Genomic DNA, 25,967 nt, shown 5'->3' on the forward strand with positions numbered 1-25,967 from the left:
TTATATACTTAAATTAAAAGCTACTTTGAACAGCTTCAAGCAGAAAGACACTATTAAGTTACCAACATATCGTCGCGTTATAAGGTATGTTACGTATCTAACCCCTTGCAAAGAAGAGGTAAAGGTGTGACCAAATGTTATTGCTGGCCACATTTTTTTTCTTTCCTTCCTTTTCATTTTTCCTGATATGATGGTCCCTTTCAGGCTCAATGTGAAAGAAATAATACAAATAACGAAGACAGTGCTTTCGGTCGCCCACATTGTGAGATATGAGTTCATACAGGTGCTTTGGTGAAACAGATTGAAAGCGCCACACGCATAAACTTTGGGGTTCACTTTAATTTGAAGAAGCACGTAGCCTTTTAGCCTTAAAGTAACGTACAGCTAGCTAGCCATGTCTTGCTACTCTAGCAACAAAACAAGCTCTGTTACAGTAAGCCTAACAAGCTACAAGAACGCTCAGGATAATCCGATAATATTTCGATTGGCACTCTCTCTCTTTCGTTCGAGAAACAGTAACAACAAATAATTATGGTTCATGGCATGTGTAGGACCAACAGTACTCTGCAATTTGTTCAGTATTGTACCCTAAATAAAATAATGACCATCCGAAACAACAGATGTTTTCTTGTAGGAGTAGGAGCAGGAGTTGGTGTAGGAGGAGGATGGCAGAAGCACAACATGAGGTTTAGAATATTTTTGCAGAGAAAGATGAGAGTAACAAGGAATGAAGCAGAATACGTCCAAAAGACATGAAAAGGCGCAGCTTTTGGCTTTTAACTCATATCCCAGATAATATTATTCATATACTGGCACATTGCTAGAGTGTTAAAAGCTAAAAAATGACTCTTCATGGAACTCTCATCTCATATTTACAACTCTTGGTTTTTCCCCCTGTCTTTTCCATTCTTGTACGAAACTGCATCCATTTCCTGGCTTAGAGATATAGAAAATCCGAATTATTGGGCGCTGGGATGGCATGCGAGAGCCAAGAGCTCTTCGTCAGCACTTACGGCGTGATATCAATTTACTACATGGCCTCATGTTAACTGCGCCCGTGAACGTCTCAGTATCAGGTGGGCCCCACCCTGTCGTCTCCCTTCCAAAACTGTACCAGACCACCTTACCTAAGCCTTTGATTTTCTTTTCACTGTACATGTTTCATTAATAAAACAAGTTCATAACTATAATATAATAGTGCGTCCATAGATATTTCAGTTTGCACAAGCTGATGATGAGGCGGATCATAAGGATCAATGGTCAAAACCCTTTAAACCTCAATGATGAGTTAATCACGAGAGAAATCAACTTATATTTTGAAGATCAGTACCATGTCATGAGAGCGATTGATGGGAAACCTGATTCTTGCTGATCACAATAAGCAAATTAAGGAAGGCATGCACGTGAGAAGGGAAATTAGAAGAATAAGGAGTGAAGTTTACGGGAAGGAAGCAAACAAGGGGAGATAGAATAGCTAGGCGTGAATAATTCAGCCCCAAACAGGGGAAAAAGGGAAAAAGAAGGCGTTAAAGTTTAGACTAATAATTATTGAGAAACTAAATGGCTAACAAAGTATCCATGGTTTGCACATATTGTCGCTCCCACAGTATTTGCTTGGAAAGTAACAGCTAGCATGAGAGACAAGTCCGCTTTCTCCGTCACCACTTGTATATAAAGCCCACCAATGTGACTCCCTCTCTGCTCTCTCTCACCATACGCTCTCTTCTCAGCCTCTAGTTCTTCATCATCATCGCTGTTTAGAATAATGGCGTCGAGCTCGACTTGGACGGCGAAGCAGAACAAGAGATTTGAGAATGCTTTGGCGTTGTACCCCGAGGAGACGCCGGACCGGTGGCAGAAGCTGGCGAGAGCGGTGGGAGGGAAGACGGTGGAGGAAGTGAAGAGGCATTATGAGAAGCTTGTTGAAGATGTGAAGCTGATCGAGGAAGGCCATGTCCCTCTGCCTGATTACAATACAAACACTGAAGCATTACGAGGAGGACCGTCTTCCACCCTCAGAACTTACACTACTTACTTGGATCATCAGGAGCGAAGGTTATTCTTATTCTTAGATTCCTCTGATATTACCTTTAACTTACTCTTCCGATCCCCTTCGCTTTCTGCTCTCACTCTGCTTTTAATGGCAAAACTAGGATTCTGCTTGCTGTGGCTGTATTTATGTCGTATTTAGTTTTGTTTTCTACTTTGGTTCTCACCCACATGTAATGCAGGATGAAGAATCTGAGCCTCCAGTGAAGTACGTCGGAAGGAGAGCCACTGGGGAGAAATGGAATATATATATATATCATCAATCTGAAAGCATGTGCCTACTTCCTTCATTCTCAATTAAGTATATTTGTATGTAATATGCTTCGCTTTGTCCATCCTCCTTCTCTCTCTCTCTCTCACCCTCTCTCTTTCTCTCTCTCTATGTGAAGAATGAAAGCCTTGTAATAATTCCTACAAATGTATAAAATTTAATTGAAGTTCAATGAATGGTATGTTTTTGCCATGGCCATGTAGTGCGAAATGTAAAACCTCTGGATATAATGTATATACACCAAAATTGCAGTCCCAGAGAGCCGTCCCAACCTAATAATAATATATAACAAACCTGAAGGTCCTGAAATTTGAAGGTTACATAAGACGACAAGCAACACACAATTTTTTTATCGTGTGTTATATAATAATGAGAGAATAAATGACAAAAGTAAGGAGAGCATCGATTTTTTTTCCCAGAAAAAAATAAATTTGCTCAGTTGAAATGTAAATTAAAATTATTTAAACTTGATTGAATCAAATGACAAAATGATAAAAATAATTAAGTATTTTAATTATTAAACTCGTTTTGAAATTTTCATTTTCAAAGCACAAAGCGTAAGTATTATATAAAGTATAAACTCGTGTATAAAAAGAGGGGGCACGTGTGAAATCAAAGGCACCGACCATGGTGGTGTATTCATTATTATTGTCTGCGGGATTCGGAACCCAAGGAAACAAAATAAAAGTGAGTACCCAATCTTACACAAAGCTACAAAGAAAATCAGGCTAAATATGACTTTTGATTCAAAATATAAAATAAATTTTTTTAAAACAATTAGTTTTTTAATAAGATAATATTTACTTTTGTTCAAATATTTAATAGATTTTTTTTTCAATTTTACCCTTATATATTCTCTTTTCTCTTTAATTCATTTATTACATCTTTTACTTATTCTCTTCATTAATAAAGATATATTAGGAAAAATGAAAATATGCTTGACACGTTTATTGTTTTAAATTGATTTTAATTAGTTTCTTGATAAACGTAAATAGATAAAGTTTAGATTATAGTTTGAACAGCTTCAAGCAGAAAGACACTATTAAGTTCCCAGGAGTAGTTATTAGCAATTTATATTTTGACTAAATCAAACTAACCAGAATAGGATTGTAAAGACAGCGAGTTTGTTTGATTCATGATTTTATTACTAACACGATGAGTGGGTCTTTATACCAACAAAACTACGTAAAGACCTTTCCTCTTGTTTGAGTCTGATGATTTCTTTCTGAGGACTAGCTGATCATTGCACGTTATTGTGATAGAACCCATGCACAGTGATTCTCTTATTGATCTCTTAATTTTCCTCAAAGCAAATACTCCACGTAGCCTTAAGTCTGGGACCGAATCATATTAAGTATATCTAACGAACCATTTAAGCTACTAAACGAAACTAATATATTAGAAATCCGTATATAGCCATATTGAAGATCTAGCCGTTTATTAGTAAAGATGGAACTTATATATACGATTATTGAGATCAGAGTATGACGCAAGAGTACTGCAGGTTAAATGTCCTGGTAAACTCGTACTAAACAGTAAGCAGTGACGCTAAGCCACATGCACCTTATCAAAAAGGATCTTTAAAAATCCTTTTTTTCCTCCAAATGTGAAAAAAAGAGAGAATATAATAGCTGGGTGCATATGCATATAGAATGAGATGGAGCAGAAAAAGGAGAGATGAGAGGGAGGAGGAAAGTGATGGGTAACAAGAAGAGTGGGTGAGGAAGGACGTAACATGCACGTGAAGGAGATACGTAGAATCAAACTCTATTGTGACCGATGAAACTTACAGGGTTTCTGCATTTCTACCATGCGGCATATATAGTGATAGCCCTACGTACACAACACTAATCTTTCTTTAATCCCTGCCTTCAATGGTAGACACTAGCCAGACAGCATTATATTATCTGCTTTACCATCTCATCTCATCTCATCCCAACAGAATATATTCGCATCCCTCTCATCACTCCACCATATCAACATCTTCATGCTCATCTCCAGTCAGAACAAAACATTATTTTTGTGCCAGTCTTTACAAAGTCACGTCAGCGCCAGAAATCATAAGAGAGAAACTGAAAATGCTTCTCTATTCAAACGGTGATGTCATCCCAGATTTCACCTTTTAGATCAGTACAAAAATATATACTGTATATGATTTTGAGTTATTTTGAATAGAATGGAAAATAATTATAAATATAAAAAATGTCAAATCAAGTAACAGTCATGAAAATAGAAGGAAAGTTATAATGCTTGTTAAGAAAAGAACCACATTCCCTGTCCCTGGCCTGCGTTGTAGTACCGGCATCTTGTAATCCGCAGGAAAAATTCAACATCCATATCTAAGGGATGAGACTACATGTGATCCGTATCACATTATTTTTGAAGGCAAACCAAAAAAAAGCATTCATTTCATTAGTATTTATCCTTCGTATGGACTTGGCTATGTAATTAAGGAACCTTTTTTATCCTTCCTATGGATTTGGGCCACTTAAGGCCCGATAGATTTGGCCCAATATGCACAACCTCGCTTTCGGTACCCGCTGCGACGTGGTGTCATTACTTGCGATGATTAGCACGAGAAATATATGGAGATAACAACACTGAAGCGATGAGGCGAATATGGAGTTCACTTAAATAGCAGTGGAGGATTATTAAAGTAACCCAAGTTGTAGACGACAGCGTATATATAATACAATCAATACATCACATAACTTGTATCCTGAGCTTTTCTTTTTAAAAATAATTGGGAATAATTGAACAAATGGAGAGGAAATTGCACCAACCACCAATAGATCCGGGCTAGGATTTGGAAGCAAGCCGTTTGAATTTGACGGGTGTACAGAAAGAGAGGATACAAAAGAATGAGTATGATTTTCTTCTTCTTCTTCTTCTTTGGATAAACAAAGAATAAGTATGATTTATTGATAGCGAAAAGTGGTACAACATCTGGGCAGCCACCGTCTTTCTAAACCCTGCCATTTCACTTGTGAGGAAGAGAGTGAAGAATGGAGGAGTCTATGCCTACATTGGAACCTGTTAACTGTGCAAGTAGTCAGGTTAGAACTTCGAATTAATTAATTGAGAAATATCCTATTTCATTTCATTTAATTTATCTTGTTTCCTAAGCTGTTTGCCTCTCTGATCTTCCTGGGGGGTTGACTTACTCCGCTTCGGGAGCTAGCGATGGTGCACTAGTCGGTCCTTCCTCGGCATCTTGGGCCTCTCCCAGTGCTTCCGCGGACGGCGACGGAGACTGCGATGGTGACAGGGCTGGTGTTGGCGACAATTTTAACCGTAACGAAGGTGATGGGGACAGGGTGGGTGATGGCGATGGCGATGGCGACAGCATCGATGACAACGAAGAAAGTGATGGTGATGGAGATGATCCCTCCGGCGGTGCACTTGCCGGCGCCTTTCCAGGTGACCCTACCGGTTCTTCTGACGGTGAAGGAGAAAGCTCGATGTCTCCGACCAGCGATGATGATGATCCTGAATCTTCCGGAGACGGTGCGGGACTCCCTTTGCCGAGGCCAATGTTGCTAAAATCGAACCATAATAATCTCTTGTCAGTTTCCGAGCTTCCAAATCAAAACAGAATAAGAATTGACGAGAAGAAGTAAAAGGCATACATCTACATGTATATACACGAATACCTTTTGACCCAGTCGCTCCAGGGGGAGCCGCCATGACTACTATCGCTCATGGCGTCCTTGGCATCGTTGAGAGCTTGTTGGGCAGTTCCATCCTGAAGAGCTTCTTTGGCTTCATCACTATTAGCGGCCTGTTGTATAGTTTCTTGAGAGACGCCTGCCTCTTTTGCTTTATCCAGCACGCTCTGTAGATCCAATTCTCCCATTACCATTACAGCTGGCCCAGCCACCATCACCCACAACACCATCACCACCACCACTAAACTCATCTTTCCCATTTCTTTCCCCTTTTTGATTGCTGCAGATAATTCTGATGACTAACTCACTCCTTTCATTAGGATTGGGATGGGTGTTCAGGATGCCATAAATAGTTTTGAGATTGGCGTTTTGGGGGGCTTCTGGGTGACCACTCCCATGAGGTTCATACATGTGTTCATTCTCCCGCTGTCCCTCACATTATGCAAATTTGCTATCTACGTGCCCGTGAATTCCCATGTTTTATTCTCCAACGTTGGAATTTTAGATTTTGCAGAGCTAGCTTCTTTTACGGCCTTACCTAGTTTTTTTAGACATATCCCTGTGCATGTCCGATTTTTCAGCAAAATCTGACCCCAAATCAAAGTCACAATACACAGTACAGAATTATATCTTAAACAGTGTTATTTAGTTTTTTACTCGGTATTTGGCGATGATGATAATGATAAGTACAAGATTAATGCCGCAGCACATGTTTGGAACGAAAAATATACCTAAGAAATCGTGAAACGCATATTGATAGTTAACTCGCATTTATCGTTACAGAACATTTAATGCTCATTTAAAGTTTTGACCAATCGCCACGTCAAAAGTTTAAAAAGAGAGGACCATTAGAGAGAGGCACATTGATGTGTCACAAGCTAAGAAGGCCCAACGTACTCTCATTTTTTTTCTTCCTCTTCTCCCTTTTTTTTTACCCCTCGGATACTCTCAGTCTTTTAAACATCAACTTGTAATCTTGTATACACTAGTGTAGCATTAAAGCTGGTAATTTGTAATCGGGTGATATTATCTCCTGATTTTTAATTTGATTTTAGATCTCAATCTATTTTTTACAAAGTAGTGCTTATAGTAAAAATATTTTAAGAAAGATAATATCTATTTATTATAAATAACTAACTTAACTAATTTTCTTAGTCAATTCAAATTAATCAATTAATTTTTATATTAAAAATCAGATATAGTATATTTTAAAATAATACCAGGACTAAGGAGTTCTAATTTTCTCGTTAACTATATGTCTGCTTTCTAGTCTCGAAATAAGTCGGTCAAAGTGACAGGAGTTGGAAAAAGAATCTCAGGCCGGTCAGTCATTCATTTGGCTTCATGTAATAATCCGCGTATGAGCCGTGGGAGTTGGGACGGTAAACTGGATCCTACATCAATTTTGCTTTTTACCTCTCTTTCTTTTTCTCCCTTCTTCAAGAGAAGAAGTGGGGCCTCACGATTTGTAATTATAAATAAGCAAGCCGCCCGATACATGCAACTAGAATAACTCACAGATATTACCCTTGTTACCATTTTTTTAATGACATATAACTGTAATGCGCCTCATACCTAGTGTTCAAGCTTTTGAGGCGAATATTTTGTTTTTAATAAAAAAACTATTGCAAAACATTTTCTTAAGTTGTTTTTCATATAAATATTTTGTACGGATCAACAAAAAAAGAAAATTTAAGTAGTTAAAATGTGAACAATGAAGTCTAATCTTAGCTTTCTTTTTTACTATTTTCTTCTAAATTGCGAGCAGACTCATCGACTCGTTGGCCGAAGTGGTCTTCGCCGACACGTTTATTGTGGAAGAAAAAGGCCAAATTGTTTTGGCTGAGAGTGAAAATTACACACAAACGCGTATTTGACTTGATGTTAATTCGCTACTGAACATTTACTCGATAACGATGCATATGTACAACATTCGACTAAACTGTTTTGTTCCATTTGACTGGTTTTGTGTTTCTGTTTCTGTCTTGGGCTGAGGGAGATGCCTGCCGTCATTAACTCATTATTAATAAACCAAAATAATTAGAAATCTTATTCTGTAAATCCAAAGGTATTCACCATAAATAAACTGGCAAGTATAAATCGTTTCACGCGGAAGCATTGTTTTAAACTTATTTTTTTGCTTCTTTTTTTTGACCTGATACTTATTTTTGTTTTATTTTGTTTTCAGCAACGTAAATAAAGAGCTAGACGATTTACTTGCCTTGAGCTTTTGTTTTCATCGGAAGGGTTATACTTCGATTTTCTTTTTTTGGCGTGTCTGAAGGTGCTTGCTTATTATAACCCCAATAAATGTATCCTTATTTCCATTTCAACTTTTAAATTGGCTCTTCGGATTTTTATGCAGTTTTTTTTTTTTTGCCATAGATTTTTATGCAGCTTGATGTAGTATAATTTCGACACTGTTTGTAAAAATTCTCATAATAATATAAGTAGTATCATTCAAGTAAGCTATCTCTTTCCCTCCACGTTGAGATAATTTGAATCATAATTTTATGTGTAGAGAGAGGAGGATATGAAAAAAATACTTAAAAATATAAAATAAAAATATGTACAGTGTTTTAAGAAATTAATTTATTTTCTGGCAAAAAAAGCAATTATTTATTTGATTCAACGTCGGTTTTTTTTTTGGGGCCCCCTTAGCGAACATTCAACGTCGTGTCACAGAATTTAGACTGGATAGATGACCGGAGGGCGGAGGGCGGAGGGCGGAGGCCGGAGGCCGGAGGGCGGAGCCCTCTGCTGTGCAGCCCAAGAAAACGTCATCGGACCGCGACATTTGTTCATGCTTTGGTGCGAGAATCTCAGAGCACAGATTACAGAAGACCCACGCACAAGATCATTCCTTTTTTCTTTTTTAAATTTAGTGAGAGGCAAAACGGGAAAACTTGGCTAAGAAAAAAATGATTATTAATTTTAAAAAGAAGAATAGCCTGCATCTTTTGTGATTTTTTTTAGTAAGTATAGGCATTTTTTTATTAAAAATATTTTTATTTAATACAAGTATTAAATTTAAGTATTTTTTTTGGTTATTTGTAGCGTCGCTGTTAGCTTTCACTTTTTTTATATCTTGTGGACCCATGCACAGGGACGGCGGGTCCAATTTATTTAATAAAGAAATATACGTCCCCCGCTCTCCCGTCAGGATGGTTATGAGGCGCCAATCAGAAGAGGAGTTCTTAAAATAAGGCATCTACCCACCTGCTCCATTTTTGTATCTCAGCTTATTCCTTTGTTTTCTGAGTTCCCATGGCCAATACTACTGATCTCCCTAAAGCTTTTGACCTTTCGCATCCTTCTCAAGTCAAGGTACTTACCCTCAAACCACTTCTTCCTCTACAACTCACCATGTTTCCCTTTCCATTGATGCATTTTGTTGCTTGATTAAACTTCACCCGCTTCAAGAGTTAGGTTAAGAAACAGCTTAGTGTTGAGCACTTAACAGGGAAGCAGAGAATTTAACGAAATGAATATGCATGTATATATATATATATATATATAGTTTCTTCACAAGTCTCTTTCAGCTACTCATATTTCATTCTAATTTCTCGTTTGTGCAGGTGCATCGTTCAATATGCCTGCAGCTTGGGAAATTTACCGAAAGAATTTCGCAAATTGTACTAGCCGTTGAATCCGCCCGGCCAAATTGTGCGTTAGCAGTTCGGGCATTGTGCTCCTTACATTTCACTTTGGATAAGGCCAAGTCAGTTATCCGGCAATGTTCTCAGTCCAGCAAACTCTACCTGGTGATTTAATACCCAACTAATCTTTGTCACCTTTGTGATCCTTGCTGCTTCAGCTCAATTTCAACTTATTAATTTCAGACATTCTTGTTCGTTTGTTATCACCTGTGAATGATGACCAATAAATGGCATGCTTATTAAATTCAACCGTCTGTTTACTTGAAATGGAAAATCTTTCAGGCAGTCATGGCACACAAGATAGTTTCAAGATGTGAAAAAATACGGAGTGACCTGGAGTTATATTTGACCCAAATTCAACAAGTAGTCCCAATTTTGTTGGATGCTGAGGTGGGTTTCAAGTTCCAGCTATTAACAACTCTTGTTTCATTTCTTCAATAGAATCCTATCATCGCAACATGCTTGATAAGATCACAGTTGGTCTTGTTCTCTTGGGCTGAATAGTTGACCATTTGCCCGTATTTTCCTTGCGAATTGACTTACAGATATCTGGAACCATACATGATCTTAGAGCTGCAGAATTTTCCTTGGAATTCGCAGAAGAGGAAGCTAGGAAGGCATTACTGGAACTGCTTAAGAAGGACTTGCCCGGTTCAGGATTTATAAACGATGTTGAACTTGATGCTGTTCAGATAGCAACTTTGAGCTTGAAAATAGCTTCTCCTATAGCTCTCTCAGAGGAGAAAGCAGCTCTCAAGTTGCAGATTGACAAAGCCAAAGATACAGGCCAAAGGGAGATGGAACTTGTGAAATACTTATTATATCTTCTCATCAAATATAGGAAATTCATTTGTCAGCTTCAAACTAGAAACCAGTCCGAGAAACAGGTCCGGCATCATCAGTCAATGGATCATAAGCCGGATGCGAATGATGCAATGCATCAGAATCAAATAGGATAACCCAGTGAATCTCCAAGTTAAAAGATTCTTGGGTTATGTCACCGGCAAAATAATTGTTTATGCTGCTATTTGATTTGATGTGTATAAAATCAGAACTTGAGTGGAAAGGTTCAATGTTATGTTTGGAGCCAAGGTAGATTGTCCAGAAATTTTTCCGCCGCCCCTACCCCCCTCCAAAAAAAAATGTCCTGTCTAGAATCCTTTTCTTGTTAGACTGTACGACGAAAGGCACTTTTTAGCATGCATTAGCCTTTTCCATGGACGTCCTCCACGCACGCAATATATCTAATTTTTAAAAAAAAAATAAAGAAAAGAATTGTAAAAGAGAACTTTCAGTTCAGCTAAAGCACAATTAAATTAGTTTTCACCACGTGGATGAATGATCAATACTACCATAACGGATAAATGCCAGGAAGAAGCAAAGCATAAGGTGGGAATTGCTTTGGCAGGAGGTAAAAGCAATTTCTCCAGTACAACACTGGAAGAATATGAGAATGAGAGGCAATCTTTTAATTAAGACTGATTTGGCGGAGTCCATAGGAAATGCTGCGCAGGAAGAAGCACTAAATTACACGTTATAGCCAAAAATATGATCAAAATTCCATGAAGTGTGGCGGGTATAAATGTTTGTCCTGTTCAAGTAGATCACAAACGCAACTGCAGCATCACATTGAGCCAAAATAGATTTGGAGTCATTCTAAACGCCAAGTAGAAACCATCCATGGAACGAAAGAGGCTTCCATTTCGTTTCAGAATCCCTTGGAAATCAGCAGCATCCTCTCCGCATGCTGCTGCTGAATCTTCGTCTCGTCGTCCCAAAAAGAAACCCAAATCGCCGTTTCGTCCTCCTGGGATTGCTCCTATCCAACCTCAAACCCAAACCACACAATCTCCATCTCGTTTCACAGCTGATGAAACCACAGGGCCATCATCGTCTACCTCTCAGAATCAACATATGAAGTCGCCATTCAAAACCATCCCACCGGATACTTCCTCTCAACCCCAAAAGAGGTCTGCACACCATCCAGGACAATCAGCAACAACTCTAAATACACCCAATGACTCTGAGAAATTGGAGACAGACACTGGGAATTCGAAGACTCAATGGGAAGAACAGAGCAAGTTCCATCCATCTGAAGAAATGATGAAGTTAATGCAAAATCGTAAAGTTGAAAAGGCCGAGGATCCAGTGTCCGGACAACGACAGGTGCAGCAATCGGAGGTACCGGAAAAAGTAGAAACACGGATGATGTTTGCCACCTCTAACCCTACTGGCAAAGACATCAAAGTTTTGAGTTCAACAAATCCTAAGGTCAGTACCGTATCATGCGTATCTCCTCAAAAGCCTCTTATAGCCAATGCTGGCAAAGCTCCACAGCAAGAAGATGTTTCAAACTGTGATCATAAACTAGCGACTGGGCTCCTAACTCAGCCCAAGGACGAGAATCCATTTAGTGTGACAACTCTGGCTGGCGATAACAGAGGAGCTACAATGAACGTGGGCTCCAAGTCAGGAAAGAAAGAGATTTTAATCCCCATATACAGGGCCTACAAGAAAAATCCAGGACAGCGACTTGAGGAGACCGCCGAAGGGGAGGAAAGCTCCGAGGAAGAGTCCGGTAATTCAGTGAAAAATGAAATCGGAAACGCATATGTGAACAGTAATATACAGAGCCTCAACAACTCATTGATGTGTCAGAGTTCGATCAACGACAGAGACCCAGGGGTCCATCTGACTCTTCCCCAAAAGCATGTGGAAGTCGTCAAGCTTGATGATAAACAAGGTTCGGAAATTAGAAAGCCCGAGGTTAATGTCCGCCAGAACGAGGGGTTAAGAATCCGAAGACGATGCCTCAGAGGACTCTTCGCGGAACCAAGTGACTCCGACCCAGATAACCCCAACAAACCTCAACGTCACGGTTGTAAATACAAATGCGGAAGTACTTAACTGAAAGGGACCAAGATATGCGGATTCTGTGACCAAATTTTCGTAACTTTGTCTTTAAAAAGAGAAATACCCTGTCACCATGTCTCTGACGTTCCTCTCTGAAATTGGAAAACAAGCGGCAATTAGCTCATTCAATTTAGAGACTGAAACTCGGTTTTATTTGAATTTTCATTTTGTTTATATTTATTGATGATTGTTCACGCAAAGCCCTTGGCTGCTGTCAGCCTTCCATGAAACCAAGGGGGCTCCAGAATGGGAACTGTCTCCATCATTTGCCCATAAATCTATTGGTTTATGCTTCAGATTGATATGAAGACTATCTATGCATGAGAAAGTGGGTTGGATGGAGACTTGGAAAATAATAATGGAATAATTGATCAACGCGATCATAGCCTGGCCCGAATTTAGAAATTAGACCATTCATCGTAGTACAGGTATTCATTCAATAACCATATAATAATATTACATCAAAGTAAGAACAAGTTAGATGACAGGTGACGATAGTAGCAGCTAGAAGGGAATGAGGCTTGAGTTTAAAAAAGGAAGACGCTTCCATTGCAGCAAGTAGGAATGGGACACAACTAGATATGTGAGATAATCTACTTTAAACATGATGGAACTAAGGGTATATATTTTTCCGGAGATTACAAATTTGGACATGGCGACCACTTGAGAATGCATATTTCATGGATAAAGACAAAAAAAAAAAAAATAATAGAGATACAGGTATAGTCTCTTTCCCAATTAGCGTCATCATTGGCGGTTCCCGTGGTACGACTCAACTATGGGGGAATCTAGTTTACAGGATAAGTTTGAATTAATAAGTAAAATAATAATAATGATACGGGCGTAGCTGTCTGATGTTTATCTAGAGATGAATTTCACAGGATTTCCGTTGGGCAGGAATGGTATTCTAGCCCGGTTTGAGAGGGAAGCGTGTCAGACATGATACGGACGGATTAGTTTTTGGGGGGATAGGGCAGGAAGCAAGTCAGCAATACATGGACTGACCGTGCAAGTAAGAATGACCAAATCCCATCATCACATGAAAACAGAGCCTCAATTTGCCAGTACCATTACTACTTCGCTCCTAAATGTGGGAGTTGGAATTTGATCAGCCGCCATGCCTCAGCGTTACATGAAATTTAATTAAAGTTGTAAAACATTGTAAATAGCATGATCTTTTTCCTAAATTCTGTGCTGGATATATTTATTACCATCACGGTGAGTTGGAAATTTTCTCTTAAAAGAAAAGACGTAACAAACCGCAATAAATGGAAGATAGTAGCATTCACGATACAAGAAAGCAATTCCTAGAACTATAGTCCAAAAACAAAACAGCTGCGGGTCATCTTGTGGGTTTGCTCCTCTATCTGTGGGCGGCCAAGCCTTGAAAGATTGAATATTCAAAGACGGAGGCCCCATTTCCTTCTGGGATCCTCGATTTCCTCGATTTCATCGTAATTTGTTAAAGACCAACGTTTTCATAAAATTCTATAGTTGGGGCCCACCACACCTTTATTTATGAATAAAATACTCAAGGGATAAGAACGCACTGAAGTAAACGAATCTGATATCTGTTTACTGGACACTCAGGCTAAGCAAAAATATCTGGCTATATGGCTATATATATAGCACCGAAGGAAAAGAGCACAGTAAGAAACGCGTGTGATAAACACTGAGGGATAAAGAATTTCAGCAACGATGGGTTCTCTTATGGCAGGATGGGACTCTCCCACCTTAGATCCTAAATCAGGTATGAAATTAATGCATCCAAAGTATATCTTCTTTTTATGCTTTACGATTTAGCTTCGGTGGGTTGATTTCTGAAGAGGGGAAATCCTTTTCTCTTATTGCAGCAAAACTTGAGAGGAACAGGTCTCTCACTAAAGAAGAAATCGATGCTTTCTGGAAGTCACGGAAGCAGATAGAGGAGGAACACCTCAAAGCTATTGCCAGTATATCGGAAAATAATAAGGTCTGATATATTCAGAAATGATGCTATGCATGCTATTGCCCCCCCCCCCCCCAAAAAAAATCACTAGAAGCCAAGCACTAATAGAGTCTGATTAACATTTGGTGGGGACAGACCAGCAAATACAAGGAGTCTGAGAAGTTAAGCAGCGTGGAGTTGGCTCGCATGAAAGAGTTCATGGGTGGGGATGCTGGCAACAGCTTGGAGCGGCTGATCAAGAAAAATGGCTGGTGAATATTTTCTTTAGTTTTGCCAATTAATGATGAATCATTAAATAGTGATTGCCGAATATGTACTAGGTTGTCTGGAAACAAGTTAACATAGAACATGGTTGGATGCGTGCAGGTGGACTAAGAGTAACTGGGCATTTCTGAATGAACCTCCGGTGATGGAAACTTCTTCTAACAAGTACGCATCGCAGTTTCACGTGGCCACTTCGGCATCTTCGAACAAAATGAACCCTGGGGACGGAATTAGTGCTGCTTAATACGACTTCAGTTTTCTCTTGCACTGTAAATAGCTAAATATTGTTTATGCTGTGTGCGCGCGTGTTTTTCAGCCTACGGAATATATACATGAAACTAGATCTTCTCCGGTTCTGGAGAGGTCTTGGGACACAGGGAGCGTGTGAGGATCATCTGATGTTTATTGAAGAGATCCATATTACCTACTTCCTCTACCTATGTTCATATCGTCTTTCTCGGTGACAGATTAATATCCGTCCTGATTGGGACTTGATTTTCCGTTTTTGCCATTCAATGACATTACTCCAATATTATTAGGTGGCATGCTCGAAAATATCTTCGGGATAATGCTGAGCAATAGCAGTATGATATTATTAACTAACAGGCCTTTAACTTCTTAATGAAAAAAATATCAAAGTGTGCGTTTCAATGGAGGGTTGCATTTAGCAGGCTTAGGCTTTGGATCTATAAAAGGGCTTCTTATCACCAGCCCACCTATTTATCTGGACCCCTGCAGATATATCATAAATTTTGCAGCTCCCCATTGCATGCAGTGTGATTAGTGGTGTTTTGTTTTGGCCAGTGAGATTAATGGTTCTATTCAGCTCCCAAAAAAAAAGAAAAAAGAGATTAATGGTTCTATTATTTTATTCTATATAAGAAGATAAGGCTCAAATTTTCAAATAAAAATAGGCAATTCATCATTCTCAATTAATTACAGCCTGCGGAAGACAATTTTGGGATCAATAATAATCAATAAATTATTGCTACTAGAGGGATCTTATTGGTGATTGCTATAAAATCATGCCCCCGCTGAAGACTGAAGTAAGAAACTTGCGAACGTGCTCATGATTTATGGTGATGTTAAAAGAGAAGACAGCCCAAGAATTACGCCTGACAGGTTCTGTTTTGAATAAATGGCTTCTTAGCTTGTGATTAAAGGAAAACTAATAATGGCTTCTTAGTTGCTGCTTGACTAGTGGGCATCAGGCGGATGAGGGAGGGCGCACCCGCTAAAGAGTAGACTTTTCTAGAATATGTCGTTTCGTGCTTGCCACCATCCGCCCTGACTCCAACCTATTTCTTTGAAATCCCAAAATTGTCCTTAACCTACTCCTGCGTTGTAAAGGAGACCAGTCATGAGTAATGAAGGACCTCCCAACTACTTGTTTGCTGCTAAAACAAGAATTCCACACAAACGCATTCCCCTCCCCTCTCTGCTCCTTTCATCTTCTAGAAACAGCTTTCTTCAATGTTTTGGGAAGCAAAGGCAAATAAGGATTCAGTAAAAATCATATCGGTATCATTGGGTCTGGAGGCCTCTGAACATGGAAAGGCGCATATGGTTTATATATTATTCATAAATTATAAAAAAAAAGTTATAAAATAGCCATCTGTTTGCATGTAATACCTTTTTAGCAATCGTATCGTACTATCGTATGCGGTAAAATTTAAGTATTTATAAATTATGAGCAATGTATGCCATGCCGTTTAAAATTTTTAATGTTGCGTCACTTCAATATTTGAAGTAAATAAATAATTTGTTATTTTCATAACGGACAAACAAAACGTCAGGAGCGAAATTTAACCGCGTTCTTAATTAGACAGCCCATTCTTAGGACGAGGTTGGAACGAAAGGGCGCTCTTATCACTTCAAACGTCTTCGTCGTGTATAAATAGGGGACGAACCCATTACGCATGCAGTCCAGAGTGTGATTAAAGGAAAACTGATCGACAAGGAGTCAATGGCGGAGAAAAGCAAGATTCTGATCATCGGAGGCACCGGCTACATCGGAAAGTATATAGTGGAAGCAAGCGCTAAGGCAGGTCATCCCACCTTCGCTCTCGTGAGGGAAAGCACCGTCTCCGATCCCATCAAGGGAAAACTTATCGACAATTTCAGAAACTTAGGCGTCAATTTAGTGCATGTAAGTCTCGTCTTCTATGGATTGCTCATAAGCATTGTTCTTGGTTGATCGGACGGTAATTCAGAGTGTGGAGTCCAAATGCAGGGGGATCTGTACGACCATGAGAGTTTGGTGAAGGCCATCAAGCAGGTGGACGTGGTTATATCAACCGTGGGTCATATGCAGCTAGCAGATCAAGTCAAGATCATTTCTGCTATTAAAGAAGCTGGTAACGTTAAGGTATCACTCTTCCTTCTCAAACAATGTCTTCTTGTTCTTGAGGTCCGATCATATTCTGAAGAGGTATTTGTTTTGCAGAGATTTTTCCCTTCAGAATTCGGCAACGACGTGGATCGTGTGCACGCGGTGGAGCCAGCAAAGTCTGCGTTTGCGATCAAGGCCCAAATCCGACGTGCTGTTGAAGCCGAAGGCATACCCTATACTTACGTTTCAAGCAACTGTTTTGCTGGCTATTTTCTGCCCACATTGGTACAGCCAGGAGCCACTGCTCCTCCCAGAGACAAAGTCATTATCTTGGGCGATGGCAATCCCAAAGGTACTCCTCCGTTCTTTTGGATTTCAATGTGTTTTAACATGATTACTGGTGGTAGGTAGTGACATTACTGTTTGCATCTTTCGATATGGATTAGCCGTTTTCAACAAGGAAGAGGACATCGGAACCTACACAATTAGAGCTGTGGATGACCCTAGGACTTTGAACAAGATTCTCTACATCAGGCCTCCTAAGAACACTTATTCCTTCAATGAGCTGGTTGCCTCATGGGAGAAGAAGATTGGCAAAACCCTCGAAAAGATTTACGTTCCAGAAGAGAAACTTCTCAAGGACATCCAAGGTCTGTGAGTGTTCGTTGTAAAATTTGGGTTGTTATCTTGATGGCGATTCATTCATGTCTGACTGAATCTATGAAATTTTTCCTATTTTGTTTGCAGAATCGCCTATTCCTATCAATGTGGTTTTGGCAATTAATCACTCGGTGTTCGTGAAGGGCGACCACACTAACTTTGAGATTGAACCTTCCTTTGGTGTTGAGGCTTCGGAGCTGTACCCAGATGTCAAGTACACCACCGTCGAAGAATACCTTGACCAATTCGTCTGAGAATTCAAACTCAGAATTGCGTGCTATGCTCCTCCGGTTGATTCAATAAATCTGTAATCTGAGTTTCTAGCTTCGGTGTTCGATGCCACTTTCTTATCGTTTTTTTCCTTTAAAACAAACTGCTGTATAAACTCGTGTATTGTACCCCAAATATCATATTTACTCCTATCATGATCTTGAGTTTGTTCAGAAAAGCTTATGGACAGAGAAATGAGAAAAGGAAATTGAGGGGGGGGACTGATTACTGGAACTTGTATTTTGTTTTATGAGAAATGAGAATTGACTGATGGACTCGTAACTGAGGTGGCCTGCCAATTTTATTGTTATGTTTCATTCTTCATTAAAACATGTGGATGGAACTTTTGATCCAAAAAAAAAAGGAGACGCGGACGGAACCGTCGGGAAAAGAGAATGAAAAATGTGTATAAACATGTATCGACTTAAGGAAAGATAAAATAATTGGGCACCATATGAGTACCAAAAATAATTAGACAATACCTATGTGTATTAATTAATCTCAGGTCTAGTCGTATTAGAGTCAAAACTTGCGGTTATAGTTTTTTTTTTATAATAAAAATAAGTTTGCTAAAAAATCCTATCAAATTTATGTAACATGTATAGAGAGAGAGACTTGAGATTTAAGAAAAATGTCCAACAACTGACCTTCTTTTGCCTTTGCTGATAAACATGGGATTATGTTCAATTGACTTATTAGCTGCATCATTAGAGATGCAGACTACCAAGCATATTAAAACAAGGGTGATTGGTTAACAGTACAGAACGATGTCTTGACCTCAAACTTCACTCCCATAAGAAAACAGGTTTAATCGTCCCAAAAATATTTACATTATTATTAGAGCTTGTTGCGCTTGGAATATCCTTGCACATAATGAATGACAACGTAGCCCCACAATGAATCAAAGCTCCCCATTGTACCCACCCAAACAAAGGGCTAATTTAATTAGCAACTTTGAGTTGTTTTTTTAAATTAACTATATATTGAGTCTCAGTGTATTGCATGAAATCCCCTAACTATATTTACAGTTCGATGAACAATGTGAGTTTCGATGCACTTTATTGATATTTTGAATTTGGTAAACATGTATTACATCGAGTCCAATGTTAATCTGCTAATTAGAAGACCTTGTACCAATATAATCTCAAGAAATATTTTTTCTTACAACATGAAGCCGAAGGAGATCGACCCCACAAAAATCCAATTCATAGAGCGGTTGCTTGGGTTTACAGAAACCTTTCCAACAAAATAAAAGGCTCTGTTTCTGGCCATCGTCATAATGCAGGCGTGCTGAAGGCAACCACTGGTTGCCAACCAGTCTTTCGCAATGATTACATAAAACAGAGAAGTCTCTTTTCCTTTCTTAATTATTTGGAATGAATGATAGGGATGCTTCATCCACAAGTGAAAACTTCACCCACTGACATGTATGCTTACTGCAACAAACTCTGCAAATATATAGATGCAATCGATGTAATTTGGTCGTCAAAATGACGACACTATAAGAAGAAAGCACAACCTCCACACCAAACTTTGATTCGTTTGTGAAAGTTCTTTTTCTACATTCAACCAACCAAGAATGCCTTAAATACATTTTTTTAAATTATTTCCTAGGGGGGAATAGTAATCTTTATGGTACATTTTTTAAATTATTTACTAGGGAGGAATAGTAAGCTTTATAGTTACGTTAATCTTAATTTATAATCAATATGTTGGAAAAAAAGAATCATTAAGTCAATATATCGTATAATACGGATATATTTAACAAATCTATAAAAAAACCTTTCTCTATTCATGAGTCATGAGTTGCATGACTTATCTCAAGTTACGTGCAGAACACAAGACTCACAGTCCAGCTAAGCATGAAACATTTGATTCCCAACCTACAAAAATCAAACATGTTCTATCCTCTATATCATGAAAAAAATACTAATTGACACCTATGCAGTATGATATAATAATACGCATTCTCATCAACTTTGTAAGTAGTTGGAGAAGGACAGGAGAGAGAAGTCTGGGATCCGAAGCCAGCGATCAGCATCATCAACTACTTGTTCAGTCGATTCCTGTTTGTTCAACTTGTGTTTTTGGAGAAAGAAGCTTAAGCCCATCTGTGTTGTTCCGCTGATCATGATACGAATATGAAGGCAGTGATGGACTTGGTGCTGGTGAAGGAGCCATTTCCTCTGCAGCTACTACCCTTAAGGCTGCCTCTACCTTTGTTCTGATTCTGATCTTCGCATCATTCTCTGGCCTACCCATCATTCTCCTAGCCTTCGTTCTCTCTGTTATGTTTCCTGCAATATTTCAATACGAAACAGAAATAGAAAAAGAATATTACCAGGGCTTAATTCTTGAAAAGGTGGCAGAGAACTGAACCTAACCAGCAAATATGGTCATAGCGGAGAGAAGCAGAGGTGTCTACCATTTATACTGAACTCGGCCTGGGAATTCTCTGACAAGAGAATAAGGGTCGGCGTGATAATGGTAAGGAATGCCCAGAAGACGAATATTGGAACCAGAGTTCTGTCACTCATTTGTCGTAACTGCAACTAACGAAACCAATATAATGAAATGCACATATCCAATCCAAGGTTTATAATAAGAGGGAAAGGCGGGCGTGGTTATGCCCTGAACATGAAGAGAATAGTTGGCATGTTTCATAAAGATCGCTCTTGGAGATTTGAAACTTGTCAAATGGGTGTTTGTGTAGCGTTGCTTTGATATAAAACAAAAGAATCAAATAACAAGGGAATCATAAATTATTGGATGGTTGTTAATAGCCTAGCTATCGGCCACCTGGCTTTTGCTTCCAAGCCAAAACCTGCTTCGGCTAATCACTCATGCTTTTATACATGTGGTTTTCTTTGTTATGCCTTTCCTCTTACTCATAGTTTTGGTTTTCTTCTTCTGGGAATGACTGGCTTGAATTTAGGAGGCACAGAATATTTCAATGACTCCATAAGGGATGATGAGCCTTTTAAGAGAAAAGAGAGTTAAACATGTAACAGTCGTGGTGAAAGCACTTCAAGTCTTATAAGCAGAAAGCAAAAGTTTCTCAACAAATGGCGTCTGCTGCGTAACTGAACATAAAAAAGATTTGTAGGTGTGAGAGCGTGCACAGGTCCTTCAAAATTTTATAGGTCCTAGTGCTCTGTATGTTGAGCATGCCAAGCGATAACTAACTAGGAAGATCCGTGCATTTATTGACCAAGAGAAAATTTGCTAAACATTCTTAGATGCTGGGTGTATAGAATGCACAACTTCGCCTTCACTTGTTAACATTTCTTTATTAAGAAAAATTCAACTTACTTATATCCATTATTTATTATGTCAGGTTATTAAATTGTACATAGTCATGTATTTTAATTTTTTTTTATATGAACTTATAATTTACTACTACCTTCGGTCCTTAATATAAGACCCTGTTTGATTTTTATTTTGGTCCTAAATATAAGACCCCAATCTACTTTGTCTCTTCTATTTATACATTTTTTTTTCAAATTAGCCCTTCTAACAATGATAGTTCTAATCAATACACTTGATTAGTAAAAATATTTTAGGAAAGACAACACCTATTTAGAATAAATAACTAACTCAATTTACTTCCTTAATCTCCTCAAATTAGTCAACTGATTCTTATAATTAGAACCGGAGCTAGTATATTAAATGTTAATATTTTAAAAAATAATATATATGATTGGAAGCAACTTAGTGTAAGTATCTCTTAATCTTCCTTCCTAGCGTCTTAGTACATCATAATTCTTATAATTTAAAATTGAAGTTTATTACATGTTAATAGAGTAGAAAATGTGATAAAAAGCATAAATTATTTATATCAAGTTCTTTATATTCATTGTGTCAAATTTTTTAATTACACATGACTATGTATTCTATTTTTAAAATATTAGTATTAAATAATATTTAATTATAAATTTATGAGACAAAAAAAACATGGTGATACATAATTATAGATAACTTAATATAATGGATGCAAGTTTTTTTTTCCCCGGCTCCAAACCCGGCTTGTCCATGGACAATTTCGTTATTCGATACGCGATCCACTAGCACCCAAATTCGAAGCCCCATTTTGCCCTCCCGACTATGCGGGATATACTACCCTACCACTCGAAGGCACGGCTTCTGAGTTCTGAGTTGAAGCACAGTCACGCTCCTCCATCTTCCCCTCGCAATACACAAACAGGAAAACTTGCAGAAAGATTGAGCTTGCAGAAGCTCGAAACACCCCCAGACTCCACGGACCTTCAAAAGCATTGCAAATGGGAACCTTAGGGAAGGCCATATACACCGTCGGATGCTGGATTCGAGGGACCGGACAAGCCATTGATCGGCTGGGAAATCGTCTCCAGGGCGGTTACTATTTCCAAGAGCATTGTATGCGCCTTTCCTCCACTCTCTTTCTGAGATTTTAGGTCCAATTTTATCTTCAATTTGTTCATTAAATGGATAATTCTTGATATCCTTTCGTTGTAGATTTTGTTTGATCCATTATGATGAAATGCTGTCTGATTCTCCGTTATGTCCTTTAACAGAATTCCATTGTTGCTTTGATAGATCGATGTTTATCATAATGAAGTCATCCTTAATAAGGCCTAGCTATAATGTTCATCCCAAATGTGTATGAAACAGAATTGACTAATTTATTACTTTTAGGGTTCTTAGTTCTTGTAACTTCAGTGAAGACAGTGGAGACTGCGTATCATTCAACTTGCGACAAAGAGTCTGGACTACATTAAATCTATCAACACGAACAACTATCCAATTTGCACTTTCTCATCAATAATATTTTTCAGTGTTAAGGAGTTGCTAATAACTTCATCGACATTGGAAAATTATGATAAAAATAATTAGAGATAGGAATTGGCAGTTTGACGTTTCTGATTAATTTATAGTATTTAGCAGCATTAGTTACATTGCGTATTACAATTTAATAGAAAGACTATGAAGCTGTAGTTGAATTAATATAGGACAAAGAGATGGGATGTTCTATTTTGGACGCTCAAATTCATTACTATGAAGCTTCTAGCCACTGTTTCTCTGGAGAATATGATGATTGATTGTTTTCCTATTCTTTTCCACGCTGTATAGGCGCTGACGTTCACTGTCACGGCAAGTTATAGATTCCATCCTGGCTTCCTTGTAGAGATTGTATTAGGTCTTACTGTACATTATTGATTATTGATGATGGAAGTATTTAGAATATGATGCAGCAAGCTATCTTGCTTTGGACTTGCTATTATACAAAATTCATTTTTCTGCTCTCATGTTTTGGTTTATTGAAAAAATCAATATTTTGCATATGAATATATGAACAAATATATTAAAAATGGAATAGCATGCTATCTCTTTTACTTTAGCTTCTCAAATTTAACCATGAATTGTCCTCCTTCTGGTTTTTCTTGGGCTTTCTCTCACTGCTTTGCTATTATGCCATGTAAACTTACAAATCCGTTTTCTTTTTCATTGTGTTTAGTGTCTAGGCATCGAACTTTGATGAACATATTTGATAAGGCTCCTGTTGTTGATAAGGATGCATTTGTTGCCACAAGTGCCTCAGTCATAGGAGATGTTCAGATTGGAAGAGGATCATCAATTTGGTATGGATGTGTCTTGAGAGGTAAGGTCTTTTGATCATTTTTTTTTTAAAATAATAGCTTGATCATCAATTAGAAGTGGAAACATTTTAGCGGTTTAATGCTTCAGTGGCTTATTAGATCAATGTTTGGAATAATTTGTTGCACTTACTCTTTAATTTTCTGCCGGGTCATCATTGTTGTGGAAACAATGCTATCCAATTTGGAGCTTTCATCTACTTCCCAACCATAATTTTCTGGGAGATGGCTCTCTTATCTGTTGATGAAAGGGAATTATGGAACTTATGTTCTCTTCTATATGCATGCATAATTGCATAGTACTATATGTTTGATCTTTATGTGTAGGTGACGTGAACAGCATCAGTATTGGAAGTGGGACTAACATCCAAGATAACTCCCTGGTGCATGTTGCCAAGTCAAATTGGGTGGGAAGGAGCTGCCAACTATTATTGGGAACAATGTTACCGTTGGTATGTAATATTTTTTGCCATGAATGATCATGAATGATGCTGCATTCTACCCTTCATGGGAATTTTATCAAATTTTTCACTGAGCAGGTCATGGCGCTGTTTTACATGGCTGTGTTGTTGAGGATGAGGCTTTTGTTGGTATGGGCGCGACACTACTTGATGGTGTTGTTGTTGAGAGACACGGTATGGTTGCTGCTGGTGCCCTTGTCAGGCAAGATACAAGGATTCCTGCTAGGGAGGTATGGTGTATGCGCATCTGCTGGTTTCTTGTGAAAATTAGGATTGCTTTCATGTGTGTGTTTGGAGCATGATTACCACTGTTGAGTTGAAATATACAATTAATGGTACGACAAGGGGGTCATGATTTTTAATGCAAATCTCTCTGGTATGTTTTAGGGAACTTTGTTTTGTTATCGTAGATACTTTTAAGGTTCTGTAGAATTGAACGCTAGCAGGATATTGTATGAGTTTGGGATATTCTAGAAGAGTTCATTCTTGTCAACCATGTTTATTAGACGTTTTCTGTTTACTTATGATTAAAGGAATGATGTAGTGTTAACGCATAAAAAATTTACTGGACTGGTGACAAGTCTGAATCAGGTTCCCCCCCCCCCCCAACCCTTCTTAGATGCTGGTTATAGTAATCTTCAGCCATGATCAGTTAGCGCCAGCCTACATATGTTGCAGGTATGGGGAGGCAATCCAGCAAAGTTCTTGAGGAAGCTGACGGATGAAGAGATAGCATTTATCTCTCAGTCAGCCACCAACTATACTAACCTTGCACAGGTCCATGCGGCTGAAAATGCCAAGTCCTTTGAAGAAATTGAGTTTGAAAAGGCATTGCGGAAAAAGTATGCACGTAAGGATGAGGAGTATGATGCCATGTTGGGTGTCGTTCGTGAAATCCCTCCAGAGCTTATTCTTCCAGATAACGTCCTTCCTGATAAAGCACAGAAAGCTGCTCAAAAGTGAGTTCTGCAAAAATGAATGTTCTGTTTAATTCCAATTTTGAAATGGCATCAAGGATATTTCCTTGTTTTGGTCAAATTCATAGAACAGGGACTACTGTCATTCCCAATAATAGTAGACATGTTTTAGGCTACAAATATGGCTTCTTTCCAGATTTGATCATCCATGTGCCATGAGATCTTTAAATTGTCTTTCACTTTAGGAAGGGAGATTGTACTGCAACTGTTTGTGAATCGAGTACCCTGGTTGCTCGCGATTATTTAATCCTCCGTCATTTGAGTTATTTACAGCCCATCGTTTGTTATAATTTAGGATGTGATATACATTTTAATGTGCATTATATGCTAATAATACTAATTTATTTTACATTGAATTTTATTTTTTTAAAATAAAATTTAATGTTAATTTAAAATAATGGGAAAATGACAAAAAAAAAAAGCTGGAAATTTGTAAATGCCAAATAAGGAATAGCAACAAAAATTTCTTATCACTTGTAAATTCAATGTTGTCAATACTAAATAATGTATTGTTATTAAGCCTGATTGGAGATTTAATAATTTTCAGCTTTTTTTATCATTTTTTCTAAAATAATATCAACTTTAACTATAAATTTAAAGACAATGATTTAAATTATATAAATACTTGTATTTAGAAACAAAATAATTGAAAGTAGAATTTATAAATAGAGATGGGAAGTATAATAAACTAGTCAATATACTCTTTCAGTCCTTAATGTGGATGTAAAACATAATTATTGAATTGATCTTAGTTTAGATTTGTTTTTAATATTTATTAATTTTTTTAAATGATCTTTATTGATATTTTTTTAACCACAATCAAGTGGGAAAGAAAGGGGGATATTAAAAAAAATAATTATGA

At 38.1% G+C, this 25,967-nt stretch overlaps 6 protein-coding genes and 1 pseudogene across 7 annotated transcripts; 6 read left to right on the top strand and 1 right to left on the bottom strand.

Annotated features, from left to right (window-relative positions):
- The first annotated feature begins 1,709 nt into the window (after nt 1-1,709).
- On the top strand, nt 1,710-2,512 carry LOC114758200 (protein RADIALIS-like 4). The gene is made up of 2 exons (XM_028947229.1): nt 1,710-2,055; nt 2,232-2,512. The coding sequence occupies exons 1-2, from the start codon at nt 1,766-1,768 to the stop codon at nt 2,254-2,256; spliced, it is 315 nt and encodes a 104-aa protein (XP_028803062.1). The 5' UTR covers nt 1,710-1,765; the 3' UTR covers nt 2,257-2,512.
- Nucleotides 2,513-5,274: 2,762 nt separating this feature from the next.
- Nucleotides 5,275-6,442, bottom strand: LOC114758139 (putative uncharacterized protein DDB_G0290521). Of its 2 annotated transcripts, none has more exons than XR_003741750.1 (2): nt 5,950-6,442; nt 5,275-5,859 (listed from the first exon to the last, which is right to left on the bottom strand). XR_003741750.1 is itself a non-coding variant. In XM_028947153.1 (2 exons), the coding sequence occupies exons 1-2, from the start codon at nt 6,246-6,248 to the stop codon at nt 5,481-5,483; spliced, it is 654 nt and encodes a 217-aa protein (XP_028802986.1). In that variant the 5' UTR covers nt 6,249-6,442; the 3' UTR covers nt 5,275-5,480. The 2 variants fall into 2 exon arrangements, 1 of the variants encoding a protein (XP_028802986.1); XM_028947153.1 differs by having other exon boundaries at nt 5,974-6,442.
- Nucleotides 6,443-9,222: 2,780 nt separating this feature from the next.
- On the top strand, nt 9,223-10,794 carry LOC114758138 (U-box domain-containing protein 5-like). Its single transcript, XM_028947151.1, has 4 exons — nt 9,223-9,315; nt 9,567-9,752; nt 9,930-10,037; nt 10,193-10,794. Exons 1-4 carry the CDS (start codon nt 9,256-9,258, stop codon nt 10,604-10,606), a joined length of 768 nt encoding a protein of 255 aa, XP_028802984.1. The 5' UTR covers nt 9,223-9,255; the 3' UTR covers nt 10,607-10,794.
- Nucleotides 10,795-11,327: 533 nt separating this feature from the next.
- On the top strand, nt 11,328-12,554 carry LOC114758165 (uncharacterized). Its single transcript, XM_028947184.1, has one exon. It carries the CDS (start codon nt 11,328-11,330, stop codon nt 12,552-12,554), a length of 1,227 nt encoding a protein of 408 aa, XP_028803017.1.
- Nucleotides 12,555-14,181: 1,627 nt separating this feature from the next.
- Nucleotides 14,182-15,367, top strand: LOC114758141 (uncharacterized). Its single transcript, XM_028947154.1, has 4 exons — nt 14,182-14,310; nt 14,414-14,532; nt 14,644-14,759; nt 14,875-15,367. The coding sequence occupies exons 1-4, from the start codon at nt 14,259-14,261 to the stop codon at nt 15,014-15,016; spliced, it is 429 nt and encodes a 142-aa protein (XP_028802987.1). The 5' UTR covers nt 14,182-14,258; the 3' UTR covers nt 15,017-15,367.
- A 1,304-nt stretch (nt 15,368-16,671) lies between these two features.
- On the top strand, nt 16,672-18,184 carry LOC114758135 (isoflavone reductase-like protein). The gene is made up of 5 exons (XM_028947149.1): nt 16,672-16,921; nt 17,006-17,140; nt 17,219-17,456; nt 17,551-17,754; nt 17,852-18,184. Exons 1-5 carry the CDS (start codon nt 16,739-16,741, stop codon nt 18,016-18,018), a joined length of 927 nt encoding a protein of 308 aa, XP_028802982.1. The 5' UTR covers nt 16,672-16,738; the 3' UTR covers nt 18,019-18,184.
- Nucleotides 18,185-22,188: 4,004 nt separating this feature from the next.
- On the top strand, nt 22,189-25,461 carry LOC114758136 (gamma carbonic anhydrase 1, mitochondrial-like; annotated as a pseudogene).
- The last annotated feature ends 506 nt before the right edge of the window (nt 25,462-25,967 follow it).

This window comes from Neltuma alba, unplaced genomic scaffold, assembly GCF_004799145.2.
Source record: "Neltuma alba isolate B1F8T4 unplaced genomic scaffold, ASM479914v2 tig00010672_pilon, whole genome shotgun sequence".
Taxonomy (NCBI): Eukaryota; Viridiplantae; Streptophyta; class Magnoliopsida; order Fabales; family Fabaceae; genus Neltuma; species Neltuma alba.